Genomic DNA, 20,234 nt, shown 5'->3' on the forward strand with positions numbered 1-20,234 from the left:
TAAATTAACAATTTGAACTTTTGAAGTAAATATTTAAGCACAGAAAAGTTTTCATAAGTATGGTAGAGTTTTATGTTCTTTAATTTGTAGGCTATAGTTATTGGTCAAGAATATCAATATAACTCAAACAATTCATCTACTGTAAATCTGTAATAAATATCTTACATATACTAGCTGTTAATAATTCCGGATAAAGTATACCAAAAGAAATGAACAGAGTTATGTCACAAATTTGTCCCTTAAAAAAAAAAAAAAAAAAAAAAAAAAAATTGGTTTTTGGAAGACTTGTTAAAAATAATCTCAACTTCCACGTATTCGCTTTAAATAATTTCAACTTTACGGTGTATTTGCTTAAAACAGGCCCAAACCGATTACTAACTTGTTATAATTGGTTAGAGTGACATGTGTCATCATGTGATTGTTTGTAAATTAAAAGAAAAATAGAAACTAATAATCCCACCTTTGCCAATTCTGTTCAAAACAATCTCATCTTTTTTAATTCCCAAAATAATCCTACCTTTAACCCTCATTTTCTCAAAATGAGCCTTTTAACCCACAACTTGTTTAACAGGTTAACTTTTTTTTTTAATTTTTTTTTTTCAATCTCTTATCTCCCACCTTAGCTATCCACCATAACCACCACCACATCACCAAATCACCCCACCACATCACCACCTAACCTAATCACCTTCTTTCTCTCCCCTAGCCCCGACCATCGCCATTCACCCACAAAACCCCCCTAACACCAACCACCTCATCCATCCCGAAATACCACCGCCCACGAATTCCAGCCACCACAAACTCCCACCACCCCCGAATCCCCACCACCCACGAATCCCACCACCCCCGAATCCCCACCACCTACGAATCCGGACCACCCACGAACCCCAGCCACCACAAACTCTCACCACCCACGAAACCCAAACCACCCCCGCCGATCTCACCCACGAAACCCACCAATCCTGAAATCCCAACCAACCCACAAAACCCACCAACCCCGGAATCCCGACTAACCCACGAAACCCAAACCACCCACGAACCCCGATCGCCCACGAACCCCGACCACCCACAAAACCCAAACCACCCCGAAATACCGCCGCCCACGAACCCCGATCTCACCCACGAAACCAGGAAAAGGGAGGGGTGGTGAAGTGGTGTGTGATGCGGTGGACGGTGGTGGGGAGTTTATTTTTTTTTAATTTGCAAAAATTAAAATTGTACCAATCAAAAGGTGACACATGGCAAGTCACCTTCTAAAATAAGTTACCAATTTCACAAACCGGTAAAAGGCTCATTTTGTGAAGATGGGGGTCAAATGTGGGATTATTTTGGGAATTCAAAAAGGTGCAGTGGGATTGTTTTGAGCAGAAGTGGCAAAGGTGGGATTATTAGTTTCCATTTTTCCTAAATTAAAAAAAAAAGTTTAAAAACCTAAAATAAAAGAGAAAAACTTTTGTAAAAAAATGTAGCCCAACCACCACCCACGAACCACCTTCCCCACAACAACTGCGATGTAACCCCCTTCATCACCTACGTGCCGGCCAGAATCCCCTCTCTCATGCCGGTAGCTCCCTTCCCCCCAAAACCGCCAATTTCATAGCCTAAAACCCCCGACATTCCACCCACCGGACCACCCAAAATTCCTAAAACACCTCCCCCACTGCATAAAAACCATCAGCCGCCCCTCCACCGCCATCAGAACCCTTGCGCTAGGGTTCCGATGGTGGTGGAGGGGCGGTTGGGGTTTTATGCGATGGGGGATGGTATTTTAAGGATTTCAAGCGAGGGTTTTGGGATTGGTTGTTTAAGGGAAATGGGCGTCAGTTAGGGTGGTGCTAGCGTGGCCGCGTGAGGGAGGGGGTTTGGCCTTAGCAGGCTGAGGCTGGGGACTTGGGTTAGGCCGGTGGTAGGCTTGACGATAGTGGTTGTCGTGGGTTGGGGGATTGGGGTTGGGCTTTTTGTTTTTGATTTTTTAAATATGTTTTCAACTATTAACACAATGAAACGTGTTAATTAACTTTAAAAAAATTACTTGTTTAATAGGTTACCGGTCACATACTCACATGGGCCTGGTTAATACACCTCAAAGCTGGAATTATTTAATAATTATTTAGAGTTGAGATTATTTAAACCAAAGATGTGAAAATTTGGATTATTTTACAGAATTTCCTTAGTTTTTTTTATCTTGGGTGTCATGAGAGCCACGAGGCACAACGTCAAGTAGGTAAGATTTTAAAGAATTGCGGGATCAAATTAAATACTGTAATTCTATCATATCAGTCATCAACTAACATATCAATCAGATTACTTTTGAGCTATTGCTTTGTATTAAATTAATGTTAACAGATTATTTAATTAATGAAAGCCCCATTAACCCAAAACAACAAAAAAATTAGGTAAACAACCCACTCTTATTAAATTTTATTAAAAATTTCGTTTCAGGAATAAGTAAAGGTATCACGTATACGGTATACATACTATGTGGCATGTGGTGCACGAGGGCCAAGGATACTACGTATAAGCGAGCATCATGTGGCAAACAAGAATCATTACATTATACGTTGTATAAAAAATACCCTACAAAAGTACAAAGATCTACTCCGTATTATTATTTTAGTACCAAGTAAGTCCAAATATATGCAACAACAGACACAGGTTCGGTTTAATAAGAAACTACATACACAAAATTAGGGATGACTTCAAGTTTACTAAAAGAATTGGGTTTTCTGGGTTTAGTTATAGTGGGAGTGTTCTTGTTGATGCCCAAAAATACTGCGACCTCATTCGACACAAATATAAAAGTTGAAAACAAGGACAAGTTGTTAAGATTCAACAAAAATGGAGAATTCAAGATATTGCAAATCTCAGACATGCACTACGCCAATGGCAAGGACACTCCTTGTAGGGATGTCTTGCCATCTCAAATGGAATCCTGCTCTGATCTCAACACTACTCATTATCTCCGCCGTTTCATCGACGTTGAGAAGCCTGACCTTATTCTTTTCACTGGTATGTTATCTATATATACATGATTTATTCTTTCAAAAAAAAAAAATATATATATATATAGAAATTGATACTCCGTACATAGTATGGATTAATTTTTATTGGGAAATGAACTCAAAGATATTCAAGTTGAAAAGTGTGAAATTCGATCTGATCATAATGATATGTTGTACTGTATTAATTAATTAATTAATTATGAATGCAGGCGACAACGTGCATTCAATGGAAGCATATAACTATAACAGATCAATGGATGAAGTATTTGCAGCAGCAATTGAGTCCAACATACCATGGGCTGCTATCCTTGGTAACCACGACGTAAATGTACTGCAAACAGGATTCTCAAGACAAGCAGTAATGGAATACATTGTTGGTATGAAAAACACTCTGTCTCTTCTCAATCCTTCCAATCTCCAACAGGGTGAGTCCATTTGGGGATATGGCAATTACAACTTGGAGGTCGCCGGTTTCGAAAACTCCCCTTTTCGAAACAAGTCTGTCCTTAATCTTTATCTCCTTGATACCGGTGACTACACCTACAGCCTCGCTCCTACGTTTTACATGGGATATGAGTGGATCCAACCTTCTCAGCAATCTTGGTTCCTTCGCACCTCTAAACAACTCCAACAAGCCTACACCAGCCCGCCCGAAGCACAGCAAGGACCCGCTCCAGGGTTGGCATTCTTCCACATTCCTATACCCGAATTCAACAAAATCAAGGAATCTGAGATGGTGGGTGTAAAACAGGAGCATGTCATTTGCCCCGGTGTTAATTCAGGGTTCTTTGATACAATGCTTGAAGCCGGAGATATTAAGGCTGCATTTGTAGGACATGGTCATGTGAATGACTATTGTGGTAAGCTCTGTGACATACAACTTTGCTATGATGCCGGATTTGGGTACCATGGATATGGATTAGCCGGTTGGGCTAGAAGGGCGAGGGTGATCAATGTTAAGTTGGATAAAACTAAAGATGGTAATAATTGGGGTCCTGTTAAGTCCATCCTTACATGGAAGCGACTTCACGATGATCGTCTCACTCTCATTGATCCTGAAGTCCTTTGGACCTCTACTACTGGTAAATTAATTACTTACCACTTTTTAATTTATGTTTGTAACAAATAAATTATCAATGGGTATTTTGTTTGAGGGCTTGCATTTCTATATATGCAGGTGGAGATGGAGATCAATCTTTGTTCAAACCAATTATGAGCGAATAAGATTGTTTGCTGATGATGTTGATGGAGATGCAGTTACAAACTAGATAGTAGTATTTAGAGATTAGTATATATAGCTAGCTGTATGAAGCAAGAATAAAATCTGGCCTATGATTATGATTAGCTTGTACTTCAAACTCATATTTGTCTTGTACTTGTTTTATGTAATCTTGGACTGGCAGTTTTGGGCCTCCATTTGAAGTATCTTATAAAATGTGTACTTTAATATATAGGTCATGAGCTTAACCAGGGCATGGGATTGAAGTTTCTTATTAGGAGGGATATTCTGACCATGTATATTACCAAGTACTCGTAGTATATATGAATATCGTTGAAGTTTCTTAAAGTCTTTGATGGGGACATCATTAACAATTTAACACCATGTACCTTTCTTAAAGTTTTTTTAAAATACGTGTGTATTATTGGGTGGTAAAATACAAAATTTTCTAAATAAAATAATTAAGCAAACCCCTCTACATTTTGCTGTCAAGATGCAAAATTCCTTGGCCTGTCTATTTCAATATTCATGGTGATGAGCCAAACCAGGGCATGGGGTTTCTCTCTCCAATTAACGACACCCTTTCTCATACGGAATACGGAGTAATTAATATTTTAACACCTTCTCTCCTCCCGTGTTCATAAATACATGCATCACTTAAATATATTCTTGGAGTTATAAGAATATTTTTTTTTTTTTTTTGAATAGATAAAAGAATTTATTTGTTATAGTATTGTATTATGCAAGTGAACAAGTGGGTGTTTTTTAAAAAATGTATATGAGAGATATTGGATGGTTTTTATTTATTTATTTATTTATTTCAAGTTGAGACCATGCATGAGAGAGTAAGTGAGGATTATTATATTATTGTTGTAAGAAAGGAGACAACTATTCAATTACAATATGGTGGAAATTTATCATGAAATAGCAGGAGTGATTTGCCTTAATATAATTGGATCAAAAATTAATTCCCAAAAGACAATAGTTTAAAAATAAATTCTCAAGATACTGTCCAAGTAGGATCCGATGCTTGGTTCAACTTAGAATTGTTGATGTCAATAGGGGTTTATTAGAGGTTTTTTTTTTCCCTTAAAAAAATAAAATAAAAAATAAAAGGGACCCTTGTTACAGGAAGCAGGTTTGTTTGTTCTTATTATTATGAAAAGGACACCTACACCACAGTAAAGTGGGTTTGTGGTTTTTTTCTTTTTTTTCTCAAAAGGAATATAAACCTGTTATTTCACAATGTGGTCTCTTTTTGCACATATAAAGGGTTAATGCATTTAAGGAGGGAAAGAGACCTGTTACTAATAAAAGGAGGTCTTTTTTAAAACCGCTAATAGTAATATGAATAGTGGTTCTAAAACAAAAACTGCTACTGTTATTTAACAGTTTATGGTGAACCAAATTAAAATCACATGTGGACGATATTTAGGAAATTTATTTTTAAAATAATGTATCGTTTTTACATTATTGTGGGAAATCACCCGAATATAATTAAATAGGACTAGTAATGCGATAAATTTGGCGCATGAGGACCACGGGGCACAGGCTGTTCTCGGTGTTACAGATCGAGCAGTTAGATTGTTCACAGTCAGCGGAACCAATCGTTAGAGTTAGTCAACGACCATGCCCAACGTGGATCATGTGACATGTGCCAATTGAGGTACTGTATACTGTATACATATTTAAAGTATGATAGTCGTACTTAGCGGCAGATATAAAGTATAGTATACGCTTGGGTACTACAATTAGTCTTTAAGTGGGATTATTACTAAAAAAATAAAAGAAGTAAAAAAAATGGGTTTTTTGGGTTTACTCATAGTGGGAGTTTTTGCATTGATGCTCCAAAATGCAAGCTCATTCAACACAAATATAAAAGTTGAAAACAAGGACAAGTTGTTAAGGTTCAACAAAAATGGAGAATTCAAAATATTGCAAATCTCAGATATGCACTACGCTAATGGCAAGGACACTGCTTGTAGAGATGTCTTGCCATCTCAAATGGAAACCTGCTCTGATCTCAACACCACTCATTATCTCCGTCGTTTCATCCATACCGAGAATCCTGATCTCATCGTTTTCACTGGTACGTATCTATTCAATCTATTGGGCATACAATTGTAGTCTATGTCCAACTCGGGTACGTGTCAAGTGTACAGTTTTGTAACTTATTGTAGCAATAATCCGATAATTTGAATATATATGCAGGAGACAACGTCCATTCAGTAGATGCGTATAACTATAACAGATCAATGGATGAAGCATTTGCAGCAGCAATCGAGTCGAATATCCCATGGATTGCTGTACTAGGTAACCACGACGTGAATACACTTGTAACCGGAACTCCAAGAAAAGCAGTCATGGAATACATAGTTGGATTGAAAAACACTCTATCCCTTCTCAATCCATCCAATCTCGAACAAGACGAGTCGATTTGGGGATGGGGTAATTACAACTTGGAGGTCGCCGGTGTCCAAGATTCCCCTCTCCAAAACAAGTCTGTCCTTAACCTTTACCTCCTTGATTCCGGTGAATTCACTTACAGCCTCCCTCCCAATTTTTACATGGGATATGAGTGGATCCATCCATCTCAGCAATCTTGGTTCCTTCGCACCTCCAAACAACTCCAACAAGCTTACACGAGCCCACCCGAAGCACAACAAGGACCCGCTCCAGGGTTGGTGTTCTTCCACATTCCTATACCCGAATACAGCAACATTACCGAGTCCAATATGGTGGGTGAAAAACAGGAGGATGTGTATTGCCCCGGCGTCAATTCGGGGTTCTATGACACAATGCTTGCAGCAGGGGATATTAAGGCTGCTTTTGTAGGACATGGACATATCAACGACTATTGTGGTAAGCTTCGTGACATACAGCTATGTTACGGAGCTGGATTCGGGTACCATGGATATGGCTTAGCTGGTTGGGCCAGAAGGGCAAGGGTGATCAATGTTAAGTTGGATAAAACCGAAGATGGTGATTGGGGTCCTGTTAAGTCCATTGTTACCTGGAAGCGACTTCATGATGATCGTCTCACTCTTATTGATCCTGAAGTCCTTTGGGCTTCTACTACCGGTAACTACTTACCACTTTTTGCTTTTATTATATTCACGAAAATGCCCCCATAAGAAACAAATTTGTGCCGGTATTTACAATTGGGAATTTTCTATGCAGGTGGAGATCGAGCTCAATCTTTGTTTAAACCGATTATGAGCGAATAAGCTTATTTCATTTGCTGATGCTGATGGAGCTATGATGCAGTCCAGCAAGCAGACGCCAAATGCTTGACTAGTAGCTTAGTCTGAGCAAAAAATTAAAATAAAAATAAAATTTTACCTTACTTTGATTATTGTATCAAATAAAAAGAAAAGCAATGCATGTACTCTTGTATTGATGATTAAGGACTTAGATTTGAGGTTCCTTAATCATTAGATATAATAATAATCCATACTTTGGTAATAGGAATTCTTAAGCCTACATCTATACAAAACTATATACTATATGAGATGTAACCCCGGCCCGGCCCTTATTCTAAGTGATGATATGAATTTCAAATTACTTTGTTGCGTACCATATAATACAACGACTTATGTCATAATTCTACAAGCTAAGAATTACACTACTCCTGCCTGACTTCTGTCAAAATTGTACAAGAATTTACAATTGAAGCGATTGGGGCTGTGGGTTTTACAACGCAATTCAACAAATAATAAAAGTTGCTCTTGTTGGGCCGCGCACACACCACATTAGCCTCTTCGGCCTGCACATTTATTTTTAAACATCTTCTCAAAAAGCTTTAATTTAGGGGTGTTAAAAATATCTAATCCAAAAATCCGATGATCCGACCTGAGATTTTATAAGGTATTCAATCTAGTATTAAGATTTTGGATAGCTAGGAATAAAAAATCGAGTTTTTGGATCAAATATGGAACAATTGTTTTTTTTTTTTCCGAAAACCCGATTATTCAATCCAAAAATCCAGATATCGGAAAATTTTGAATCGTATTCGTATCATAATTTCTCTGAATTTCGGATATCGGATCTGATCAGATCCAATATCCAAAATTGAACAACCCTACCGATCTATCATATATTCTCTTTTATCTTTCTCATTCTTTCCATGTGAGACTTAAGTTGCCAACCCCAACCGCTCTATCATATATTCTCTTTATCTTCTGTTGGTTGATTTCAATTGGGTATATCATGTGTCAACAATTTCAATAAATTGAGATCATCTTAGCATCCAAATCAAAATAACAATTGTCTACGAACACATAGGAAGCCAGTATTTGATTTTAAAATTTGATGGTTGATCAAAGAAATAAACAGAAGATTTCATATGGATTCATAATTGGGACAAAAAAAGACATAATAAACCATAGTGCATTATTAAAATGTATCATACTTGCAGTAGTTGTGCCTCGAACATCCCATCTACTTGGAAACCATCATCTGACTACATTATTTGGCTTGCCAACTGGAATTACCATAGATCCATTTCTGCTAATAATATTCACCATTCAATAAAATCAAATCATCTAAACAAATCACTCGCATTTTATGCATGACCTATAAATATATACTTTCTTATTTTCCTTCTTAATAAAAGAAGAAAAATAAAATGTTTTTGACTGGTTAAAAATCTTTACGTTGTACACTTGACATTTACACGGTTGTATATAATACAAATTACATTTTTGCTTTTCTACAAAGCAAGATTTTAGCACGTACTAAAAAATATCAAGCAACGTTGTGCATAAATATCGGCTAAGGATAACAAACCCTTGCTAAAAGTAGAGGATCAACACATTCACCGCTCCTCCTCACATAACAAACTTATGAAATTATTGTATGATAAAAATTAAATCTTTTAAATTTATAAAAAATACTTACTAAATTAGTATTTTATTTTATTTGGTTCTTAGAACAAGAGCTTTCGGGGTGGTAGGTACCCTAAGCTCAATCGCTATCATTAGAAAAAGTCCAACACACCTTTATAAACCAAGATAACCCAAACTTGTTGATTGTGATTGGGTTTTCCAAAATGAATGTGCGATTGGAGTGCTCTCCATCGCTTAAACACAAGCTTAAACACACATTATTATGTGGGTGTTTCAAGCATCACTCCGTCGACTACGACCACTTGCCCAATGATGGCTCCCCTACCTCCCACCACCAACACAATAATCACCGCCTCACCCGAACCTCCTCTGCGGGTGGGGGTGGGGGTAGTGGTGGGATGAGATCATCAAGGTCCGAAGAGTTTCTAAATCTAAAACATAAGTGTCGCAGTCTCATGACCAGAATGGGGACGAGCACCCCTCGTGGTCATCATAGGAAATCTCAATCTACGGATTTTCGTTACGACCCTCTTAGCTATTCTCTCAACTTCGATGAGGATGATACTCTTGTTGATGATTATCCCTATCGAAACTTCTCTTCTAGGTTGCCACCCTCGCCGCCTCCGGAACCTCCAACAAGGTCCATTTCTGATGGGGCGCTCGATAAGGCCGCAACTTCTCATCAGGATGAAACATCTTCTACGTCTACGACCCTCACCACTCCTCCACCGCCCAGGGTCATCACTGCGTACAGCTAAATTTTAATTTTAATTTTTAATTTTTTTTATTAACAAGTTTTGGTTTATATGGCAATATAAAGTTACGTTGTTGATCTATAGGAAAAAGGAGATGAAATGTTTGTGTTGACTTTTTTATTTTATTTTTTAATTACATCATGGGATTTTATTCAATTTGCGTGGATAGAATTATGATTTAGTAATGGGTTTGATCTGAATAGATGGTATGTCATCAATATGTTGTGAAAATGGTATTGAGTTTTTTGTCCTTCAATTTAAATTATTCCCCTTTTGGTACATAAATGTGTTATTCATTCAAAGAAACATATTCTTGAGGAAGATTAGATTGATCTTATCTTGAAATAGGCATATGTTGTTTACTTCTGCCCATGGAGAATAACCAAAGAACTACTCATGAAACTAAGTTCGACGGTATATGATCTTGATCAAGCATCGATATCTCCCTCAAATTTTAACCCAATAAACTAGTTAATATACGCAGGTTGACTTTTACTTTTATCCTCGTACAATAAAAAGAATTGGAGTTGGGAGTTAAGTTATTAAGCTACCTTGTATCATTGCATTTGCTCCATGTATGGTTGACTCAAGCCCCATACACACAAATATTACACCTACCTAGTAACATGCAATTAAGTTTGCTATCTTGGGAGATCAATCCAATCTAAAACAAACAACATGCCATCATCAATTCAATCAATTTAATCACACAATTATCATCAAATTTATCTCAAATAACTCAATTAACCATAACAAAGCTTCACTCAACACCTAGTAGAAGGAAATCTACTCAAACATGATTAACAAAGCAATTAATAAAGCATAAAGAGAGAAGAGAGTAAGAAATGCTCATTGATATAAAATGGAGATCTTCAAATCATCAAATTCCTCCTTTGATTATCCAAAATCCATGAAAACCATTGTGCTCCTCACTTTCTCTCTCCAAAATTTGAGAGTTTCTCTCTCTAAAAACCTAAAACTAACCTAAAAACTATTCTAAACTGAAAAATCTTTTTTTTTTTAATGAGCAAAAAAAATCTATTTATACCCCTTACAAAATTGCTTAGGAAGCTCCGCAAAAAGTCAGCTGAAATGGGAAAAGGTCCGACCGAACTCTGTGTAGGTTCGGTCGGACTCAGGGTAGGTTCGGCCGAACTCAGGGTAGGTTCGGTCGAACCTCCCTGATCCTTGTTTGGTCGAACTTTCCTGGTTCGACTCCTCCTGTAAACATGCTGAAAACTTGGTTGAAACTGCCTTGGAGGTTCGGTCGAACTTTTCAAAAGTTTGACCACACCTTGGTTCGATCGAACCTCTTAGAGGTTCGGCCACACCTCCTCATGAACTTCCTCTTCTTGCTTCCTCTTCTTCCCTTTTGCTCCTCTTGTCTTTGTCCATGCCTCCATACTTGGCCAAGGGGCCTCCTACCGTGCTTAGGACCGTCATGGAACCTGCAAAAGATAGCAAAGATCACGAGAGCATGGGGATGATAAAATTATGCATAAAGATTATCAAAACAAGCGCAAATAAGCATAATTTTCATCCATAAAAGAAAAGGAAGCCATAAGAGGAGAAAAGAGGTAGAAAACCTAAGAAAAACAGGAGAAAAGAGACCAATACACTACCCCTAAGGGTAACATAAATGTCACTCATCAAACACCCCCAAGCTTAACTTTTGCTCATCCTCGAGCAAAACAAAACAAACACAACGGAAAACGATGTATATTTTTTTTTTTTTTAAAATAAAATAAAATAAAATAAAATAAAACTAGAAGAGAAAGAATATACACTAACTCACTTTCGTAGGAATCACGAATGCATTTAGCGCATGCATCAAGCACTTTAAACCCCATAGATCGCTCTAGAGGACGAGTAAGCTCTCGTAAGGGTGTCCTAAGAGTTTAACCCATAACTCTTGACAAAAATCAAGGCAAGACAATAAATAAATAAAATAAAATAAATCGAAGTAAGAGAAAAGTTACAAGCGTTCTAGAGTGGACTTTTATGATGGAACAAACACTAATGAATGTCAATCTTTCTAAAATAATAAAGGTATGCACGTTCTAAGATGTCCAAGGTTGATTGAAACATAACATATGCTAAGCATAGAGAACTAAAGGAAACACATTCCACCTTTTGTTTCAACCAATCAAACCACGTTCTCTCTACTAGTTTCAAATCCACTTTCAAGTTAGCTTCTCATGATTCCACGAAGAAACCGGAAAATAAATAAGAAATTAAAAACATTGAGAAGGTTACCCGACATCTTGGCTATGCAAACTCGCTCTATAGGCTTGATTCCTATTTCCCGCCATCATTGGATGACTTAACCCTCTAGGATCAAAAGGACTTTCAAGGTATTAACATATAAGCTAGGAGAGTAAAGGTGTGGAGAACTCTTGAAATTGGTGGTAAACCTATGTGAAGCACGGGTGGAACATCTTCCACAAGATCCAAACGATTCCAAAACAAAAGTGCCAAGTATGCTTATTAAATAACTTTCCCCCAAGCTTATTTAACACAAAATAACAAAAACAGGGAGAACAACAATAACAAAACCCTTTTTTTTTTTTTTTTTTTTTTTTTTGTGCTTTACATTCTTCTTTACTTTTTTTTCAATAATTCCTTTTTCCAAGCTTTTTTTTTTTTTTTTAAATGTCCTTGCCTCTTTTAACTTTGGACGGCTTTTTTCTCAAAATGTATTTGGTTTTATGCAAAAAATTATATACAACACATACTTGCTTTGCAAATAAACTTATAATTCTAAACTTGCACCATAAACAATAAAACAAGCTTCAAAACAAAATTGCTTCACAAACTAAAGGTAGGATTTAAAGTGAAACCAAGGCTGGAAGGCTTGTATTAAGGTTAGAGAAAAGAATGTATATGGCTCAAAAGGGCTAGCAAGAGGGGCAAATATAAACTAAACTCAAAAATAGAAAATCTATCCTATAAAAAGAGAAATTCCTTTGTCATCCCCTAAAGTGGCACGGTCGCGATCTTGGGAGCTAAAAGTCAAGTTCTAGATACGAGAATGCAATAGCCAAGGATCCAAATATGCCGCTCAACAAAGTATGATGAAGGCTTGAACAATTTACCTCACTAGGGATAGCAATAACTAACTCTTGATTTCATATCCACCATAGAGAGCAACTCCATCTTACCACAAGCAAGTGAACTAGGGCTTCATGGTCTCAAAGTTCTTAACAACTACCTTAGCATATCATATCCTAGAGTCAACCTAACACATTCTCAAACCGTGCATACCTTTATAATTTAGGAATAAAGACATTCAAGAATACAAGTCCAAGCGTATTATGTCAAAAGTAAGAACAAAACAAAACACATTGCAAATTTGCCTTGATAGAAACAAAATCTTTTTGGAATTTTCAAAATAAAGAAAATGGAAATGCATATACAAATGTGCATGGCATATATGAATCAAAATTCCACCAAACATGATAGAATACCCTCCCCCAAGCTTGAATGAGGCAACATGCTCAAACTTTAAACCAAAGAATCCATGGGAGGAGAAAAGAAAGAAAGTCATCCAACCAACCAACATATGTCCAACAAGTCACAAATCATTAGAGGAAGAGCAAGGAAGGATATTACCGGATATTAGGTGGGTATATATACCCGCAAATGACCCAATTAAAATTTTCAAAGCCACTCTTCTCAAGAATTGAATCTTGTTTTCCATATGATAGCAATTGTGGTGCCAAACTTCCTTGATTCTTGATCCAAATCAATGCACCAAAGTATATCAAGTTATGTACCTAGAAAAAGGCACACAAACATTTCCATGAGAGAAAATCTATTCTAAAAAGAAAAGAAAATGAAAGCAATAAAACACGGGTTACTTCCCGAGAAAGGCTTGCTTAAGGTCCAAGCTTGACCGCTCTAGTAAATAATATTGCAACGATCGCAAGAGCTTGTCAGATGCACTACTACACATCTCATAAGATAACAAGTAAGCAAATGATATAAGAAGGGCATGCACCAAGATTAGTGCCCGCAAAAGAAGGTGAAGAGGGAGTTTCCAAGAAGAAGAAGAATCAAAAGAAAATTCAAGAAAATAAGAAGAAGAATAGAAAGGCAAACTCTCTTCACAAAAATCTTTTTGGGTGGAAAAATCACCCTTTTCCTCAATTGAAGACGAATGAGGGACATAAAAATCTTCATAGGCAAGGGGGTCCCCAATAGGCTCATTAACAAAGGAAGGAAGGGATATAGGAGTGTAGGGGATATGGTTGAAATTCCTTGAAAAAGGGACATGAGAGAAGGGGATAGGAGCAATGGTCTTACAAATGGTCTCTTCTTCACCACCATTCCTCAAATCACCAATTTGAGCATGAAAATCAATCATAGAATCCTCAAAAGAACACTCATGATCATGATCTCCCTCAAACATCCAACTTCCAAGAGGAACTACATAATCCCCTTCACTACAATCATGAACAACAACTCCCTCAACTTCCTTAAAGCCTAAAATCTCAAAGCCATGCATGAATGGATGCAAATTCATTTCAAAATGGTCTCTCTCCCATGAAGCATTCTTAATGAACTCACTCAAAAGGCTATGGGTTTTCATTTGACACTCAATAAACACATTAGACATAACCTTAAATGAATCCAAATACTCATGGATAAAAGGATCACAATCATGCACTTGAGACTCATCAAGATGGGAAAAAGGGTTAGGATTTTCAAAATCAACACTCTCTTCATTCTCAACTCCTTCACCATCACTCATATGCTCACCAATGGGATCCTCACACTTTCTTGGTTGCTCAAAATCATCATCATCATCCTCAACACACACATTAAATTGGGATTTTTCACAAACAAGCATCAAGGGTGACAATTGTCTTTCTAACTCTTCTTTTCTTCTCCTTCCCTCCTCAAGACGCTCCTCATTCTTTTTCATTATCTCTAATTGACCTCTCATAGAATTAAGAATCATTTCCTTACTAGGCCTAAGCTCATTATCAAGCTCAATGCACCTAATTTGAGATTCAAAAGTAGCAATAAGGGATTCAAAAGGTGTTGAAGGTTGAGGCTCAACAAGAGAAGAAGAAGTACAACCAAGATTGGAAAAATCAACATTAAGATCATGAGCATATACATCACATTGGGGAGTGGGGGCACAATCAAACACATGAGGTTCATCATTAAGGGAACGAAGCACATCACAAGAAGGCATGGTAAATAATGAAGAATATTGAAACACACCATTAGCATCAACTTGAGCATGTACCTCATCATCATGAACAAAAGAGGAAATAGAGTTGAAATCATGTGTTTTAGGTTCACTTAATGGATCATGTAACAAATCATGGGAATTCATGCTAATATTAGAAGTATCAACACATTGCATATCAATAATAGAATCATGATTACCCTTATTATAGACATCACAAGCAAACCAAACATAAAAATCCCAAGCATCATCAATTGATAATGCTCTAAATTCACCATTATGCATGCATTCAACTTCATCCCTAGTTTGCTCATTCAAACCAAAATAACAAATCTCACAAGCCTCCCAAAGACTACAACAATCAAAATCCAAATATCCCACAAGTCTATTGAAATATTCACAAAAAGGCTCATTGTCATATTGAGGAAACGAGTTACTTGCCATTTTTTTTACAAAAACAAGCAAAAATTAAAAAAAATAAAATAAAAAGAAAAGTATACACAAAGACCTAGACTCAAGCAATCAAAAACAATCAAGCATTGACACCGCTCCCCGGCAACGGCGCCATTTTGATGGGCGATAGAACGGTCGCACATTCCACACTCAATCAAATAAATTTATAAATCCTAAAACTAACCCCTAAACAAGTCTAGTGGTAAGTTCGGAGTCGAACCACAAGGAACGGTAATGTTGGATTGTTCTCGATCTAATGCTTAAGCTACGCCGAAGTCGGTTTATGGATAGTGGACACTACAACTACACTAACACACATATAAAGATCAAGATATTACAAAGTCTACTAGGGGCAAAGATCCACTTTGAACAATTAACAAGTTAATGGGAATCGATTTGATAATCAATCATGCAAAGAAAGAATTAAAATGGGAATTAATTACCATCAAGAGCAATCTCTCAAATTCCTAGCCTAGATCCCTCATTGACTAGGTGCATAGAAGAAATTTACCCAAAATGCAATCAAATATAAAAATTCTAATTCACAATCCCTTGTCAAACTAGAACTAACATGCAATTAAGTTTGCTATCTTGGGAGATCAATCCAATCTAAAACAAACAACATGCCATCATCAATTCAATCAATTTAATCACACAATTATCATCAAATTTATCTCAAATAACTCAATTAACCATAACAAAGCTTCACTCAACACCTAGTAGAAGGAAATCTACTCAAACATGATTAACAAAGCAATTAATAAAGCATAAAGAGAGAAGAGAGTAAGAAATGCTCATTGATATAAAATGGAGATCTTCAAATCATCAAATTCCTCCTTTGATTATCCAAAATCCATGAAAACCATTGTGCTCCTCACTTTCTCTCTCCAAAATTTGAGAGTTTCTCTCTCTAAAAACCTAAAACTAACCTAAAAACTATTCTAAACTGAAAAATCTTTTTTTTTTTTTTAATGAGCAAAAAAAATCTATTTATACCCCTTACAAAATTGCTTAGGAAGCTCCGCAAAAAGTCAGCTGAAACGGGAAAAGGTCCGACCGAACTCTGTGTAGGTTCGGTCGGACTCAGGGTAGGTTCGGCCGAACTCAGGGTAGGTTCGGTCGAACCTCCCTGATCCTTGTTTGGTCGAACTTTCCTGGTTCGACTCCTCCTGTAAACATGCTGAAAACTTGGTTGAAACTGCCTTGGAGGTTCGGTCGAACTTTTCAAAAGTTTGACCACACCTTGGTTCGATCGAACCTCTTAGAGGTTCGGCCACACCTCCTCATGAACTTCCTCTTCTTGCTTCCTCTTCTTCCCTTTTGCTCCTCTTGTCTTTGTCCATGCCTCCATACTTGGCCAAGGGCCTCCTACCGTGCTTAGGACCGTCATGGAACCTGCAAAAGATAGCAAAGATCACGAGAGCATGGGGATGATAAAATTATGCATAAAGATTATCAAAACAAGCGCAAATAAGCATAATTTTCATCCATAAAAGAAAAGGAAGCCATAAGAGGAGAAAAGAGGTAGAAAACCTAAGAAAAACAGGAGAAAAGAGACCAATACACTACCCCTAAGGGTAACATAAATGTCACTCATCAATCCCTATCTCCAAATTTTGTTTTGGGTACTGTACACTAGGTGCATTGGTGTACAACTGTTAAATCAAATATGCGAGTCAATAAGATTTGATCAAATGGGATGGTTTAAGTACACAATTTTGTTTAAGTCTATTATTATACGGGAGTACCATAGGCGGATCTAGGGGTGATCTACCCGGGCCTTGACCCCCTATGCCCAGATTTTGATACATATAAATAAAAAATCTTGTGTAAAATATATGTACTATAAGTTTTGTAGTTGGTTTAATTGGTTAGTTACTTGGGGCATGTTCGGCGCTAGCTTTTGAGTAGCTTTTAGGTAGCTTTTAGTGATTTGACTTGGTCAAATCACTACTTAACAAAAAATGTGAGTGTTTGGCAAAATAGTGGTTAGGGTAGCTTTTAGTGGTGAAGGTAGCTTTTATAAAAAGCTAGAAAGATTAGCTTTTGAAATTTGAGGTAGCTGTTGGAAATTTAATCTATAGTTTTAAAAATAAAATATTGATTTTTATATGTAAAAATAAAATATTGATTTTTATATGATACCATGTTAGAGATATCGGAAAATATATGTGTGATATATTTTCCGTAAATATCATTTAAGAGAATAATATATTTAATTAGGATATTTATGTTAAGATATTATTTTGAGAATATATTTTTAGGGTTTATGGTTAGACGTATATCTTTTAAGAAGATTGTTTCCTATCTTATGATCTTAGGTTTTGTATAAATACTCAACCTATTGATGAATAATAATCAAGCCATTCTATTCTATTTCTCTCTAATTTGTCATGGTATCAAGAGCAGGTTAAATCTTGGGACCGCTCACAAAAATTCCCCCCCCCCTGCCGGTGGGTTAGAAAGTTAAACCCATCGGTGGGATTCAAAATTTTGCTTCCGCTATGCAATATTAATATTTTTTAAATTTTTATTTTTTTGGGTTGGTACACGTATCATATATGTGTATGTGATTTTTTTTTGGGAGAATTTTTTTTTTGTGAGTATGTGAGTGGACTTCCTCCACTATAACACATCTTTGGAGATGAAGAAATTAAAAAACGGCTCTCTTGTGTCGTGAGACAAGATATATTTGGTTCTCCTTGTGCCGTGAGACAAGGTTTGTGAGTTGATTTGAGCATGATTTTGCTCTTTTGAATTTGAGTTTGGTTTTACTCTGAAAAACTAATAAAAAATTTGAGTGTGGTTTACTCTGAAAGACCAAGAGATTTGAGTGTGGTTTACTCTGAAAGACCAATAAAAGATTTGAGTGTGGTTTACTCTGAAAGACCAATAAAAGATTTGAGTGTGGTTTACTCTGAAAAATCAATATTTGATTGGAGCTCGGTTTTGCTCTGTAAAAACCAAAATTATTATATTTGCAGGTTCGAAAAGAATGACGTTCCTGCTTGATTGATTGATGACTGATGAGTTCGAAAAGATGAACGTTCTCATCATTGAAAAAGAAGAAAAAAAATTGAAGGCGACATCACAAGAGTGTGCATCTCGGTTTCAACAAAGTGAAGAATTTCCAATCGCAACGTTCGTGTTACTGCCGTTACGATTGCGGGAGGGTGTTAGAGATATCGGGAAATATATGTGTGATATATTTTACGTAGATATCATTTAAGAGAATAATATATTTAATTAGGATATTTATGTTAAGATATTATTTTGAGAATATATATTTAGGGTTTATGGTTAGACGTATATCTTTTAAGAAGATTGTTTCCTATCTTATGAGCTTAGGTTTTGTATAAATACTCAACCTATTGATGGATAATAATCAAGCCATTCTATTCTATTTCTCTCTAATTTGTCACAACCGCTACTTTATCGAACACTTATATCTAAATTATTTATTTTCACAGCTAACAGCTTGTTGACAGCTAACAGCCACCTACACAGCTAACAACTACCTCCACAGCTACAACTACCTTCACAGCTATAATTTGCCGAACACTCCCTTGATGTATAGATGTGGGAAGGTCAAGGGTACAATTACCCTTATTTGCACTTTTTTTTTCGTGTGGATTTATTATACTTATATTTTCGTATGGCTTTATTAATTAAAATTCCTTATAACTTTGGCCCGGTCTATTAATAAATTCTGAATCCGCCCTTCTAGAATACTTTTTATGTGGGTTGTTTAACAATTACATTAGATCAATAAAGCCTCTTTAATGCACCCCATGACTCGTTATAATAATTTTATATTTAATTTGAGTAACATAATAATATGATTTTCTGGATTCAACGAGTGATAATTTAATGGGAACTAATTGAATGACCACAAGCCAACGAAAAGTGATAATGTGATATATCTATATAAGTCGGCCTAGAAAGGTAACTGCATGTTATACGTACTAATTAAGTAATTAGTGCAACGACTAACCTAATCTTGTTCCAACTAACACCTGATCTAATATCGTGATCAGATAAAGTTCGTTGTTTGTTTCTTCATTTAAATTCGCTCTTAATTTATCCCCCCTAATCAGTAATTATTAGTACGCGGTTTGCCTTTTAAGCATAGAATAATCATATTACTTTTATATCGTTTTGCAAAAGTAGTCAACGTTGATCTTTTTACAAAGATTTTGATATTATTTTCTAGTTAAAGTAACACTTGTTCACTCTAGTGCAGCATGATCACCCACACTATTTTGTTAGTTTCAAATTTAATTTCACAATTTTTGGCATGTCATCGAGTATATTTTAAGAATTTGTTGACAATAATGTTTATATCATTAATTTTCTAAGTTCCATACTCCACGGCATGGTGGTATTATACTATTATTAAAGACCTTTTGAGATATAACGTAAATTTAAACTAATTGGTTGTTGGTGTATTGGTGATTAGGGCCGCACTAGTAGAGAGAAACACAAGTTCAATTCCCACATCAATTGAGACAGGGTTCAAATCTAACCATTTAGAATTGAGCCTCAAATTCGAATTAATTAGCCAAAAGCTAAGGGTGAACCGGATAGAAACACAAAAAAAAATTGACGTAAATTAAAGGGCAGCTAAACTTCACGGATTAGATAAAATTTGTGGGTTTCTTAAATTTTTAGCACCATCATCATTAAGAAAACTAAAGCTAAGCTTATCACGAAAGTAAGAGACTCTGACTCTAATAAACCATTGAACCAAGTGTATAT

General features: G+C 36.3%; 3 protein-coding genes across 3 annotated transcripts; all 3 read left to right on the plus strand.

The window, feature by feature from the left end:
* Positions 1–2,500: 2,500 nt before the first annotated feature.
* LOC110711364 (probable inactive purple acid phosphatase 29) lies at positions 2,501–4,469 on the plus strand. Its single transcript, XM_021889735.1, has 3 exons — positions 2,501–3,009; positions 3,212–4,084; positions 4,180–4,469. The coding sequence occupies exons 1-3, from the start codon at positions 2,694–2,696 to the stop codon at positions 4,224–4,226; spliced, it is 1,236 nt and encodes a 411-aa protein (XP_021745427.1). The 5' UTR covers positions 2,501–2,693; the 3' UTR covers positions 4,227–4,469.
* Positions 4,470–5,923: 1,454 nt separating this feature from the next.
* Positions 5,924–7,797, plus strand: LOC110711365 (probable inactive purple acid phosphatase 29). Its single transcript, XM_021889737.1, has 3 exons — positions 5,924–6,310; positions 6,433–7,302; positions 7,402–7,797. The coding sequence occupies exons 1-3, from the start codon at positions 6,022–6,024 to the stop codon at positions 7,446–7,448; spliced, it is 1,206 nt and encodes a 401-aa protein (XP_021745429.1). The 5' UTR covers positions 5,924–6,021; the 3' UTR covers positions 7,449–7,797.
* Positions 7,798–9,197: 1,400 nt separating this feature from the next.
* LOC110711366 (suppressor of cytokine signaling 7-like) lies at positions 9,198–9,935 on the plus strand. Its single transcript, XM_021889738.1, has one exon. The coding sequence runs from the start codon at positions 9,272–9,274 to the stop codon at positions 9,824–9,826; it is 555 nt and encodes a 184-aa protein (XP_021745430.1). The 5' UTR covers positions 9,198–9,271; the 3' UTR covers positions 9,827–9,935.
* The last annotated feature ends 10,299 nt before the right edge of the window (positions 9,936–20,234 follow it).

Source organism: Chenopodium quinoa, unplaced genomic scaffold, assembly GCF_001683475.1.
Source record: "Chenopodium quinoa cultivar QQ74 unplaced genomic scaffold, ASM168347v1, whole genome shotgun sequence".
NCBI classification, from domain to species: domain Eukaryota; kingdom Viridiplantae; phylum Streptophyta; class Magnoliopsida; order Caryophyllales; family Amaranthaceae; genus Chenopodium; species Chenopodium quinoa.